Genomic DNA, 14,211 nt, shown 5'->3' on the forward strand with positions numbered 1-14,211 from the left:
CTAAACATTCCTTGTTCTTTCAACTAATCCTTTTATGGTGTGACCTAGATAGCCCTTCACTGTCCCGGCTGCCCTGCTCTGGACATTCTCCAACTTGTCAATGTACTTCCAAAAAATGAGATAATTAGGTAGAGTACCTTACATATCTTAAAGTAGTATACATATGTTGGCTATTATCACCACTTACATGGATTATTGCCATTATTTCCCAACAAGTCTTTCCTGCTTCCATAGACTCTTATTCTAATTAGCACTCAGATCCACTATGCTTTATGCTGATGTCTAATTTTCATTTTTGCATTGGTTTTGTCACCCCTTTGCTCAAAACTCTTCAAGGACTCCCTACTACTACCCGAGTAAAGCTCAAATTTTATTAACTTGACATTCATAGTTCTCCATAATCTGTCATCCTACCTTTATAGTCTTATACACTTTATTATAATCAAATGGACTTATCTGACAAGCTACAAGCTCTTCAGGTCTTGTTGCTTCTTCTCATTCTATCTTATGCCTGAAACATCATGTGTCTCACTCTCTTTTCCTAATGAATTCTTCCCCATCATTTTAAGTCCAAATTAAAAGCCCTCTCCTCCACAAATCCTTCTCTGATTCTTCTAGTCACAATTAATAACTTTCCCCATGTAATTTTCTAAAAGATGTAATATATAATGTTACATATTATATCCATAGGTGTTTATGTCAATATCCTATCCTCCATGAGAACAAGCATCCTGCCTTTATCTTACAACCTTCCTCCACCTTTGCACCTAATACAGTATACTGAAACATGACAAATTTTGCTGAAGGATGAATGAAAAAATGAATGCCAACCTTGAGTTTAAAGTGCATGATAATAAGGTGGAAATAATTAAATGTGAATGGAAAGGTTTGACTATGCCATTTTATTGCTTTAAGAAAAAAGTTTTAGTGGTTCCCTGTTGCTATATCAGATAATTGTGCTAGTAATTATTCAATTAAAATAATTGTTGCAGCTAGCCAAGCAAATGAATTTTTTTTTTTTTTAATTAAAAAATACAGTGAGGCAGCAAAATGATGCAGTGGATAGACCATCAGCCCTGAAGTCAGGAGGATCAGAGTTTATATTTGACCTTCAGACACTTAACACTTCCTAGCTGTGTGACCCTGGGCAAATCACTTAACCCCAATTGCCTCAGGGGGAAAAATGGAACTAAAAAAAAATACATAATACAACAATCAAAAAAGAGGTCATAAAAGTCAGTGAAAGTCACTTTTAAATAAGATACATGTATCTATGCATATTTACTAGACATAAACTAAAGTGAATTTTCTCTAATTTCAACTCAGCAATTTTCCATGTAAGTCTATTTTTCTTTCCTTAATGGCTATTATCGTACCTTATTTTCCAATTTCCTTTTAGGTATTTTATTTATTTATTTTTAAATGTTTAATGTAAAATGAAGGCATTTGTATTTGATTCCCAGAAGTAACAAGGAACTACTCTACAATAGAGTGATGGACCTGGAGTTTAATATTTATTATACTATCAGTTTCTTCATCTGTAGGAAGTTCTTAATAAAAATAGGAAAGTTCAGAAGGGAAAGAGGTTTTAGGGGGAAAGTGTTTCTGTAATGAAAATCACAACCCATTTGTGCCTATTCATTCTAAACAATTCACTCTGTCCTGCCTTCTCCCCCAATAAAAAGGGAAAGAATAAATAGAGCTATTAAGCATACATCACTAAAAAAAATACAGGCCCCATCCTTCTGGGCAGCTGTTTCAGTCACAAGTCATGGGGTAAATATACTAGATAAGAATCTTTCTGGCTGTATCTCTAGCTATCAGGGTTGTTAAAATTACCTTTAGGGACTGACTCTAGGCACAAAAGACAGAAAATTGGGAGTCTGAATAATGTAGAGAGATAATGGAATTAAGGAGTCTTGGGATGCATTAGGAAAAGGATAGGTATATAATCATATCCCACATCTTGGTTGATTCCACATCCCTAAAGGGTCAACTCCATTGGGATAAAACACCAACCCCTTAAACTGACATTTAAAGACTTCCACAAACGGGTTCAAATTTAACTTTATTACATCCAACATCCCTTATACATTTTAGAGTCTGGTAAAATTAGATATTTACTTATTCCTGAACTCTTCTATCTCTGTGCATTTAAACTTCCTTCTCCAATGCCTAAAATGCCTTTATTTCTTATCTGTCTTTTGAATTCTTTTTTATTACATATTTTAGATCCTATCTCTTCCAAGAAGCCTATCTAAATCCAGCTGAAAATGTTCTCTTTCTCCTTAAAATTTCCTACGGCATACAGTAGTGATTTTTCCTTTGACCCCCTCACCTTCTATATATGGTATCCTATTTACATGTATATTTGTATATATAAAATTCTACTAAGTTGCAGTCTCCTTGAGAGCAAGGATTACATAGATTTTTCATGTTGTCCCTAGAACAAGAGTTCTTAATCTTTTCTGTTCAAGGACTCCCTTTTTCAGACTAGTCAAGTTTGTGGGCACCTTCCTGGGATAATGTTTTTCAACACATAAAATGAAATAGAGGGTTACAAAGAAAATCAATTATATAGAAATAATGAAGTAACTTTTTTCCTTATCCAGATTCATGGACATCCTAAAGTCTACCCATGGACTGTGAATGTCAGAACTCTGTCTCTAAAAAGTACTTTGTACTTAGCTTTTTAAATAAATGTTTGTTGAACTGAATGCAAAAGTATTCGTTTTGAAAAAGTACTATCAAAGAAAAATTAAGGACAAAGGTCAGGTCTAATTTAGTGTTTTTGTAATAGGCAAGGTGACATCTAGATCCAGAGTATCAGGATTGCATTACCTCCCTTTCTCTTTTCCTAGCCCCTCATATTTCTTCCCCATAAATTGTAGCAAAGGAGGCAGAGAGAGTTGTACTTGTGTCCTTCCAGAGATTAAATGAGAAGAGTAGTTAGCAAGTAGTTAGTAGCACCAAGGATGGGAGCTGGGAAATGAGGAAACCTTGAGGTATGGATACAAATTTCAGCCACATATGTATGTTGTGGCAAACCTTCTAAAAACCATGAGACTAGTTCTATTTCCTCCAGCTCATTATGTGCCCCAGTTTTCTCCTCTTACATAAAATGAGAACACTAAGTCTCTGGTTTTACAAAGTATCTTGAGGTCCTTGAAAGTAGTTAACAAGTCCATTTTAAACATTTAGAAAGTATTAGTAACCCACCAGGAACAAGGTAAACTTAATTAGCAATAAATGGAAAACAGTACATTTACCATCAACTTTGGAGAAATTCCCTTAAACTGTTTTCATTACTTTTAAAAAATTATATCTTAATTTCCATATGTAAGAGCAAAGACTTTTGTATATTTCAAACTCAAATGAAAACAGATTTAATATATATGTTTTACACACATATGTTTCTGGATAAAAATATCAAAACTGTTAACTTTTTCATTGTTTCTTATTTTTACACAAGTAGTTTTGAGATTCTTTCTTAAGATATTATTCTGTACATGTGCTATGCACATTACAGTATTTGTGTATTTATTACCATCTAAATAATAGCTTAAGTTCATGCCTGAAGGAAAAAAAACCTCAATGTTCTAAAAATGTATAAAGCCTTGTCAGTCAAATTTTATCCTCTCCTAGTATACTAAACACAATATCCATTTTTAATCTCTTATAAAGGAGGATAGTTCTCTGAGCAAATAAAGTTAACAAAACTGCTAGGATGAAACTTACAAAAGTTAACAAAACTGTTAAGATGAATGGATGACAAAAGAGAAAGGATGCAAGAACATAGAGAGGATATTTGACTATCCAACATTACAAACTAGCTTCTGACAAGCAATTTATGTTTCTCTCTTTTTGCTCTAATCCACAATCTACTCTGAAATATGCAACCAGGAGCTTAAATCATCTTCATTTCAATATTCCATTTATATAGACCTTAATTTATCATTCCTACCTTTTGATCAGCAGTGTCTCCACTGGCTCTATATATCCTAAAGAGATCATAAAAAAGGGAAAAGAACTCACATGTGCAAAAATGTTTATGGCAGCCCTTTTTGTAGTGATAAGAAACTGGAAACTGAGTGGATATCCATCAGTTGGGGAATGGACGAATACATTATTATATATTAATGTAATAGAATATTATTGTTTTATAAGAAAATGATCAGCAGGATGATTTCAGAGAGATCTGGAGAAACTTGCATGAATTAATGCTAAGTGAAGTGAGTAGAACCAAGAGAACATTGTACACAGTAACAAAATTGTATGATGATCAATTCTGATGGACTTGGCTCTTGTCAACAATGATGTGATTCAGGCCAATTCCATTATTTGTGATGGAGAGAGTCATACACTACCAGAAAGTGGTTCCTATGGGGTCTGAATGTGGATCCTAACATATAAAAACTTTGTTGTTTGTTTGTTTGTTTTTTTTTTCCTTTCTCATTTTTTCCCCCTCTTCATTTGATTTTTCTTGTAAAGCATGACAAATGTGGAAATATGTTTAGAAGAATTACACATGTTTAACCTATACTGGATTACTTGAAATCTAGGAGAGGAGGAAGAAAGGGAGGGAAGGAGAAACATTTATAACCCAAGTTTTGCAAGGGTGGATGCTGAAAACTGTCTTTGCATATATTTTGAAAAATAAAAAGCTATTTTTATTTTTAAGTTTTACACTCCATTTTGACCCTCATTTTAATCCAGTGAGGTAAGCAATACAATTATTATTTTATTACAGGTGAAGAAGCCAAAGTTCAATTAAGTGACATCAGTAGGTCAACTTCCCAATATGTTGTCTCTGTTGGACTTTTCTGGGACTTGCCCTCTAAATCTGACCCCACAGTCATCCCTTATCTCACCCTGTTCTTGTCCTCATCTCCAGACCTGAAGTAGCATAGTTTATCTCTGGGGGATTTGGGGCTGTTGGTTCAAGCCCAATAGCAGGAGGAAGGGAGAAAAGGTCAAAGTAAGTGACAAAAAGAAAGTGACTTGCCTCATTCCCCAATTGGTCAAAGGATATGAATAGACAATTTTCAGAAGACAAAATTAAAGCCATATATAGTTATATGGAAAAATGTTCTAAATCACCAATAACTAGAAAAATGCAAATTAATATAAATCCTACACCTCTCAGATTGGCTAAAATGACAGGAAAAAATAATGACAAATGTCAGAGAGAATGTGGGAAACCTGGGACACTAATGCATTGTCGGTGGAATTGTGAAATGACCCAATCATTCTGGAGAGCAATTTGGAACTATGCCCACAGGGATATAAAACTGTGATCCAGCAGTGCCATTACTAGGTCTATATCCCAAGAAAATCATAAAGGAGGGGAAAGGACCCACATGTGCAAAAATATTTTTAACAGTTCTTTTTGTGGTAGGAAAGAATTGGAAAATGAGTAGGTGCCCATAAGTTGGGGAATGGCTGAACAAGCTGTGGTATATAAAGGTAATGTAATATTATTGCTCTATAAAAATGAAGAACAAGCTGATTTTAGGAAGGCCTAGAAAGATTAACATAAACTGATGCTAATCGAAATAAGCAGAACCAGGAATACATTATACATAGTAACAGCAAGAATGTGTGAGGTTCAACTTGGTTCTTCTCAGTGGTTCTGTGATTCAAAGCAATCCCCACTAAATTTTAGATAGAAAACCAAGAATGTATGAAAAGCTGTCATTGGTTAGTTGAAAACAAGATTTCCTTATTTGATGTTAATACACTTTGAGGATCCTTGTGTACACATAGGCATATGTATGAATATATGTATGCATACATATTTGTAAGAGTATACATGCTGTCCACAGAGGCTAATACAGTGATATAGTATCCTTCCTTTTCTCCATCCCACAACTGAACTTCAGAAGTTTTTTTGCCAGAAAATTATACCACAAACCCTCACCTCTATTCTTATCCCGCACTTCCTGGAAGCATGAGATTCTAGAAATATATCTACCCCCACCACATACACATACCTACATCCCTAGAAATCCTGCCACAGGATGATGCCTAAGAATACTGCAGGAATTTGAGTACAGATGAGGAGAGACTCAGATGGTCCTCTTCCCACATGAATTAATCTAAACTCTGCTAAAGCTTTGGACCTTGACCAACCTATCAGGAACTTCTGGCTTTTAAGTCACACAATCTCTTAGCAGAGCTGCTCCCCATCCCATTAGCTAATGACTAAACCCCAAGATAGTTCAGGGGGCCCAGACAGCTCCATAAGAAGCCCCAATTCCAGCTACATGCACCAATGAGAATACACAGATTTTTTTTTAATCTGAACATCTCTCCCAAGGAAAATGATTTGCCCATTTCTGTTTCTCCAAAAAGAGAGGTGGGAGAGGGGGAAGTGTGCAGAATGACAACTCATCCTGCTTCATTTAAAGAAAATTCTACATCAGGCTTGGTTAATGTCTATAAAAAAATGAAAGTTACAGAGGTGTTCCACTAGTCTTGTTCCAACTTGCCTTCACTTCTTCCTATAGTAGAAGGGGAAGTACAATTATAACCAACTCACCCATTTAGTCTTGGTTCCTTCTCTCTTAGACCAAAGGTAGAAAAGAGAATCCTGATTAAATGTAGACTACAATGGAATGTGGGTAGAAAGAATTAAGAGAAAAATTAGAGGTTTAAAGAGAAAGATCGTTTCATGTATAACTCCTTCAAATCACCATGACAAGAAGCATCCTTTTTTTTTTTTTTTTTTTAATCTTTATCTTCAAAAGCCTTTAATTATTCTCTAATCGCTGCTCAATCTTTTGGGTGACTAGAAAAATGGTAGTACCCTAGACAAAAATAGGGAAATTCAGAAGAAAGAGGTTGGAATATGTTGAATTGAAGATGTCAATTATATTTGGTTTGAAATGTCAATTTAAAATTTTCTATATAGGAAGCTGGTAATAAAAGGCTAGAGAGAAAAAAAGTCAGAGAGAGAAAGAGGCAGACAAAGACACTGATAAAGATCCAGCAAAGGAGACTTAACAGGATTGTTCAGGAAAGTAGAAGAACCAAAAGAGAGCAGCATTACTCAAAGCCAGAGAAGAGTGGATTGAGAAGGTAATCAACAATATCAAATGCCAAAGAGATCAATAAGGATAAGGACCAAGAAAAGGCCATTAGGTTTGACAATGATAGATCACTATCAACTTTATAAACTTTTCAGTTTTCATTGAGAGATGTTAGAAACCAGACTGCAGAGGGTTTAGACCAGAAGGAACCCTCTCTCCCGATCTTCCTCCAAAAAAGCATGGAATAATAGGACAGCTTGAAGGGATGGTAGAACCAAATAATGCGTTGTTTAGGGTTTTTTTGTTTGTAGACCTTAAGTCAACTAATCAACTTGAATTTTTTTTTTTTTTAATGTCAACAAGTAGTTATTAAGTTTTTATTGTGTTACGAGGTGCAGTGCTTAGAACTGATAACAAAGAAAAGTGAATAGTTCCTGTCCTCAATGAATTTACATTCTTCTAGTAAAGATAACATGAAATAACTTGATACATATAAAATTTTTTTAGAGTAAACAGAAGACAATTTCGAAGACACAAGCAACTGACCAGAATAAGGTAGGAATTCAACTAAGTCTTAAAAGAAAATCTAGTTTTCTGCTTCAACTTTAGGGAATTTATTTGGGGGGGGGGGGAATTCAGTCACATTGTTCTAAGCTCCTAATTAAGAATGTTACTAACTTTTAGGTAGGCTTTAGACTCTCAACCTAACTTTACATTTATATCATCTATCTCTAGTTAATCCTGGACCTCTTTGTAGTAATCTGGGTAAAGAAATAGGTAATATCACAGTATCTATGAACAGACAGCATTAAGAAGCAAAGATCTGAACACACCCAATTCTAGAACAACTGTGCTCTCTTACTTTGCCAAGGGACTTATGTCCTCATAATCATCTGTACTATACTTCAATTATAATATTATCATAGCTGAACTCTAAGAAAACTCTTTCTATTTCTTATTGAATCTTTTAAGTACCCTTAAAACAGGCACAATGTGGAAAATCATATAGTTTTCAAATGTAAGACTGCACATATGTAACTGCCTATAAAACCTGATTCTGGTCCTAAAAAAACATGTCCCTTGATTTTATTAAGAATTACCACCATGTGAGTAATAAAAGAATAAGAGTAAATTGTCAAAGACTGTCCAACTAAATTCTTGTCTAAAACCTTTCAAGTGTCTTAGGGATTACAGATTTGCTTCTAGATTCCATCATTTTCTTTTGTATAAGGATTCACTCTGGACCAGGGTTACCTGGTACAGAAACAAAGAGGCTTAGTCAACTTGTGTACTGCAGAGTTATAGATCCTAGAGCCATTTGTCCCAGTTGTCCCTTCTTCTCCCAACTAGCTCACCTTCTCTTGGTACAATCCCAAACTTTATTCATTTGAGATATAATTGCATCTTCTCAAATTAGCCCACAACAGTTTGGAACATTACTGCCATTATTAGGAGAACAAGTAAAGGTAGAGTGCAACCAGTGTCTCTGATGGATCTGTATCTACATAAAAGGGAAAAAATTCACATGTGCAAAAATTTAACAGCCCTTTTTGTAGTGGAAATTTCCAGTGAACTGATAGGCATCCACCTATCAGCTGGGATATGGCTAAATAAATTATGATATATGAATGTAATGTAATATAAGAAATGATGAGCAGACTGATTTCAGAAAAGCCTGGAAAGACCTATATGAACAGATGCTGAATGAAGTGAACAGAACCAAAAGAACACAGTAACCACAAGATTATGTGATGATCAACAGTGATGGACTTGGCTCTTTTTAACAATGTGGTAATTTAAGGCAATTCTAATAGGTATGGTTTGGAAAGTGCCACCCACATCCAGAGAGAGAACTAAGGAGACTGAATATGGATTAAAACATAGTATTTTCACTTTGTTGTTATCTGTTTTTCTTCTTCATAGTTTCTTCTTTCTTCATAGTTTTCTCACTTTTGGTCTGATTTTTATTGAACAAGATGACAAATATGGAAATGTTTAAAAGAATTGCACATATTTAATCTATATCAGATTACTTGTTATCTTGGGGACATAGGGTGGGGAGAGAGAAAAATTGGAACACAATGTCTTACAAAAATTAATGTTGAAAACTATCTTCACATGTATCTGGAAAAATAAAATACTATTGAAAAAAATTTAAAAGACAGAGATAGATATCTACCTTAGGTAGTTGATATGAACTGCTCCTCATCAAAAAAAATTAGTATCAGCTTTACAGTCATCACCAAACATGACGCGTATACAAAAACAGAGAAAGAATTTCCTATTATGTAGACCCAGAGTTGTCTATCCCAAAGATATTTTAAATATCATATCATACCCTATAAGACCGACTAATATGATAGAAGGGAAAAATGACAAATGTTGGATGGGATGTGGAAAAATTGGGATATAAATACACTGTTGGTATAAAGGTGAACTGATCCAACCATGTTGGAGAACAATCTCAAATTATGTGCAAAAAGTTATAAAACTGTGATATTATTTAACTCAGAAATACCACTATAAGGTCTGTTTCTCAAGATGATCAGGAGAAAAGAGAAAGAACCCACATGTCCTAAAATATTTATAATAACTCTCTTTCTGGTGGACAAAGAACTGGAAATTGAAGAGATGCCCATTAATCAAGGAATGGCTAAATAAGTTTTGGTATACAATTGTGAATGGAATACTACCATGCTGCAATAAATGAAGAACAGGTTGATTTAAAAAATATGGAAAGACTTATTTGAAATAATGAAGAGTAAAATGAGCAGAACCAAGAAAACAGCAATACTGTTCAAGGAACAGCTGTGAACAACTAAGCTATTCTGAGTATTATAAATATTCAAATCAACTACAAAGGATTTATGAAGGATATCTACTTCCAGAGAAAGAACTGATACATTAAAAGTGTGCAAAATATGGTTTTATATACGTACATTCTGTGTCAAATGGTGGTCTTCTCTAGTTCAGGGTGGGGAAGGGAGAAAGGGGAAGGAGGAACTTAAAATATAACAGAAAAATAAGTTAAATTTTTAAAAAATAGAAGCCTTTATTAACTCCTCTTAATTCATGTATCTTTCCTCTATTAATCATTTTCTATTTATACTGTATACAGCTTGCTTTGTGTATATTTGTTTTCAGTTATATCTTCCTGATTAGGTTATAAACTATTTGAGGGCAGGAACTATCTTTTGTCTCTTTTTGAATCTCTGGGCTTAGCACAGTACAGGCACAGTGGTTACTAAATTAAATTGAATAGAACTGAATCCTTTCAAAGATCAACAACAGCATCTTAAAGTCATTTCCCTAAGAGAAGTTTTTTAATGGCTGTTTGTTATCTAATTCTGCAGTGATTTAACAATTGCCAACCTAATCACAATTTGATAGAGTATAACAAATTCTGTAATGATTCTAAGTAAATTTATATTTTATTCATCACAATAGCAACAGTAAATGTGTGTATACATGTGTGAATATACACATATGTGTGTATACATGCACAAACTTGACTAATTTATTCAATCTAGAGAAGATATATTCAATAAGTTATTATACCAAGATAGACAATAACTCTATTCCCATACTAGAGACCATTTGTTTGCAATGAAATATAAATTCCTATTTGTGAGATGAGACTCAGAGTAAACTCCCTATTATTTCTTTTGAAGTGAAACCAAACATCATACTACAGCTGAAGACTGAAACTCAAGTCTTCCACTCAAGAAGACTCCAAGTCCACTGCTCTTTTTACTCCGAGCTAGTTACCTCCCTATCTTCTATTCATTGTCCTTAGGCAAGAGATAAGCACAAAGGACTTTGATACTATGGCAGCTTGCTTTCTCAGCTTATGACGAAATCAATACTTCTCTCAATTTAATGAGAATCATTGGAGAGTAAGCCTAGCCTCAAGTCCTGTTTGTGATAATTTGTTCAGCTGGTTCTAATGAATGAGGGGACAGAGAATAGGCAGGGTTATTTAATGGTGGCGCTTCCCAGATACCAGCCCGGGGCACCTCGATTTTACAATTCTATACTGAAGGACCCAAGGAACACTATATACTATCTCAATTTTCTTTCCTCAAACCCCAAACCCAGATTTTGTTTCAATGAGGCAGAAGAAAGACTACAGACCTCATTTAAAGACGCCTTAAAATGCTCATTTTAAAATAGGACAGTTTATATAAGTGGACATCTATGGCCCCTGAGCAGCTTTTTAGTTCAATAAAGTCTGACATCAAAAAAGTAAATGTTCTTTTCTCAGGTAAGGAAAGTCATCAACAGAGAAGGCCAGCTGGAATCTTTCCTGATCTAACAAAGTCACATGGATCATGGAGCACAGCTCACATCTCCTCCTTCAGCTGTTCCTTCTTCCACCCCTCAACCCCCTAAGGACACATCCTATTTGTGATTCAGTTAGCACCATTATAATAGAAAACACTGAACAGAACATTATAAGCATGTTCTTCCAGTAAGCAGCAAGGTGACAGAAGATGTTTTGGTTAAAAGACTCTTCAGCTGATTAAAAATAAAAGCTGTACCACCCCAAATCCCCAAACAACAGGCTCAAAGTCTGTAAACAGCAGTTTTCCATTTCTCTTCATTTCTTTCTTAAAATGTTTCCCTAATGCATATCCCACTGCTTTAATGTAGTTACGGGTTTCATAATCTAAGTAGTCTTGCACTGTGGAAAATATGAATTTCTCTTAGTTTATCTTAAACTATTGCTGTTCAGTTTCATAGTGCCCTCTAACTCTTTATGTAAAAACCCTTACCTTATAATGGAGGACCTGTAGCTTCAACGTGATCAAATACAATTCCTATTATTGTCTACAAATTTCTAGATGATTCCACATTGCACATTTGTACATGAAATAAAGGCATACATACTGTGACCTGGGAAGAATCTAGGAACTGGAGGCCAAAGTAGTCTGTTTCCACAAGATCCAAATGATATACAATCTGATCAAACAAGTCCTGGCCTTTGGCATGTTTCTGGAATACAACAAAGACAAAATAATTTTGGTTAATTGGGTTAATTAGGAACACTTAATGAAATGAATGTTTTTGTTTTTGTTTTTGTTTTTTTACTACAAACCATATCTCTAGCTACATGTTATTGGCCACAACCTAATTTCCTTTTACATAGATTTTTCTTTTGAAAAATTCTATTTTTCCCCTATCCCGGTCCACTGGCTTTTTTTAACTGAAGCAAAAATTGCTAAATAAAACAGCATATAAATATTAACAAAAGGTTTTCATTATAAATCATAAACATACTTTCCCAACTAGTCCATGTATTTTATTATCCCAAAGTTAAGTCTTTTATATCTGAAATAATTTGACCCTCAAAATCCTCATCATTTCTCTAAATAATTTTCTCCTTTAAAACTTCTTTCCCTAATTGTCCCCTGATTTTAGTCTGCTTTTTTAAAAAGTTACTATCCAATTCTCAGGTCAACCAGTCAAAAAACATTTAAGCACCTATTATGTGCCAGGCATTGTACTGAACACTAGAAATTCAGAGAAAGGCAAAAGACAGTTCTTGTATTCGGAGGAAACAAAGTGGAAACCACCATCAACAAATAAGCGATATATAAGATAATAATATATAAAATATAAATATGAAATATTTATATGAATTTATATTAAATATAAGATAATAAGATATAAGATAAATTATAGAAAATCAAGAAGCTCCCAGTCTAAAGGGACAGGCAACATGAAAACAAGTATATATATATATATATATATATATATATATACACAGGATATACTTGAAATATGTGCTCTCTTACTTTGCCAAGGGAAAACTTATGTCCTCATAATCATCTGTACTATATACAGATACATACATACAGGATATATACAGGATATACTTGAAAAAAGTGTCACAAGTAAAACTGAACAAAAAGATAAATGAAGGCACATTTGTCCGAGCTAATAATATTTTATTATTAGGACTGGTATAATCTGAGAATAAGATGGGTCAATGGCTGCCTCAGTTTCTATCCAAAAGCCCCAAGCAAAAGGATAATCCCCTTTTTATAGATTTTGGGGAGCACAGAACAAAGAATGAAACATAGGGTTGAGGTCAACATTACTAGTTAGACAGCTAAGGCATGGAGAATAACATGATTGACTGGAGGTTGAAAATGAGGGGCTAACAACACCACCTCCTTCCTTCTCTCCTGTGCTCATTGTATGAGTCCCCCTGCAAGCCAGACTCTTTTGGGCAAACCAGACATCCTCAAAGGATAGCTTGGTAATATAAAGCTATTAGTTAGTACCAACTCCCTTATGGCAAGCCACATCTCCCAAAGTTAGCAGAATTCCTTGAGGCAAGAACAGAACAGTGATTAGCACAAGAACTGGATTTCTAAATTTAACCCATTATAGTCCAAATGAATTCTGGACTAACTTCAGAGACAGAGAAACATGATTTAAGCAGTATAAACAAACCAATTAACTGTAAATAGAAACAATTAGAAAATGATACAGGATCAACTTAATTTTCTCAGAAGCCAGATATGGAACAAAAAAGGATGAGGAGAAAGAATTGGCCAGACATGGGATAGAAGTAACAAATAACTCATTTTATCCTGGATCCATTACACTAATGACTATTCTCCAAGTGAAATGAGCTGCTTAGGAGGCAGTGAGTTCTCCTTCGCTGGACATCTTGTAACAAAGATTGTATAATCATTATCCACATGTATTGTAGTGAGGATTCTTTTCTGGATACAAACTGGGCTGGATGGCCATCAATGTACCTTTCAACTCTGACATTCTATGATAGGAACTGAGAGGTCATTCAGTGGGGGACAAAACTAAGCACCCTTTTAAATCTATCTATCTATCTATCTATCTATCTATCTATCTATCTATCTATCTATCTATCTATCTATCTGCGCCAATCCTGAAATCAGACTTCCACTCTCATGTCTTCTAGCCTAGTTCTGGATTACAAAACAACTTTATATTCTCAACTTCTTCTACATAGCAGGGTGGACATAAGGGTATAGAAGCTGGGCCTTTAGTTAAGAAGACCCAAATTAAAATCTGGATTCAGATATTTGTTAGTTTCATGATCGTGGGCAAGACACTTTGTTTTCCTCAGTTTCCTTAACAGTAAAATCAGGAAACAGCATCTACCTCGCACGGCTTAGTCCTTTCCTCT

The 14,211-nt window shown here is 34.5% G+C and overlaps 1 protein-coding gene across 2 annotated transcripts in view; it reads right to left on the reverse strand.

Moving 5' to 3' along the window:
• EPB41L4B (erythrocyte membrane protein band 4.1 like 4B) overlaps positions 1-14,211 on the reverse strand; it is a 221,204-nt gene that overhangs the window by 160,409 nt on the left and 46,584 nt on the right. For both annotated transcript variants that reach the window (XM_074281837.1, XM_074281836.1), the window contains exon 2: positions 11,922-12,026. In XM_074281837.1, coding sequence (XP_074137938.1) covers positions 11,922-12,026 — 105 coding nt within the window. The remainder of the gene's footprint in view (positions 1-11,921; positions 12,027-14,211) is intronic.

The sequence above is a fragment of the Sminthopsis crassicaudata genome, chromosome 1 (genome assembly GCF_048593235.1).
Source record: "Sminthopsis crassicaudata isolate SCR6 chromosome 1, ASM4859323v1, whole genome shotgun sequence".
NCBI lineage: Eukaryota > Metazoa > Chordata > Mammalia > Dasyuromorphia > Dasyuridae > Sminthopsis > Sminthopsis crassicaudata.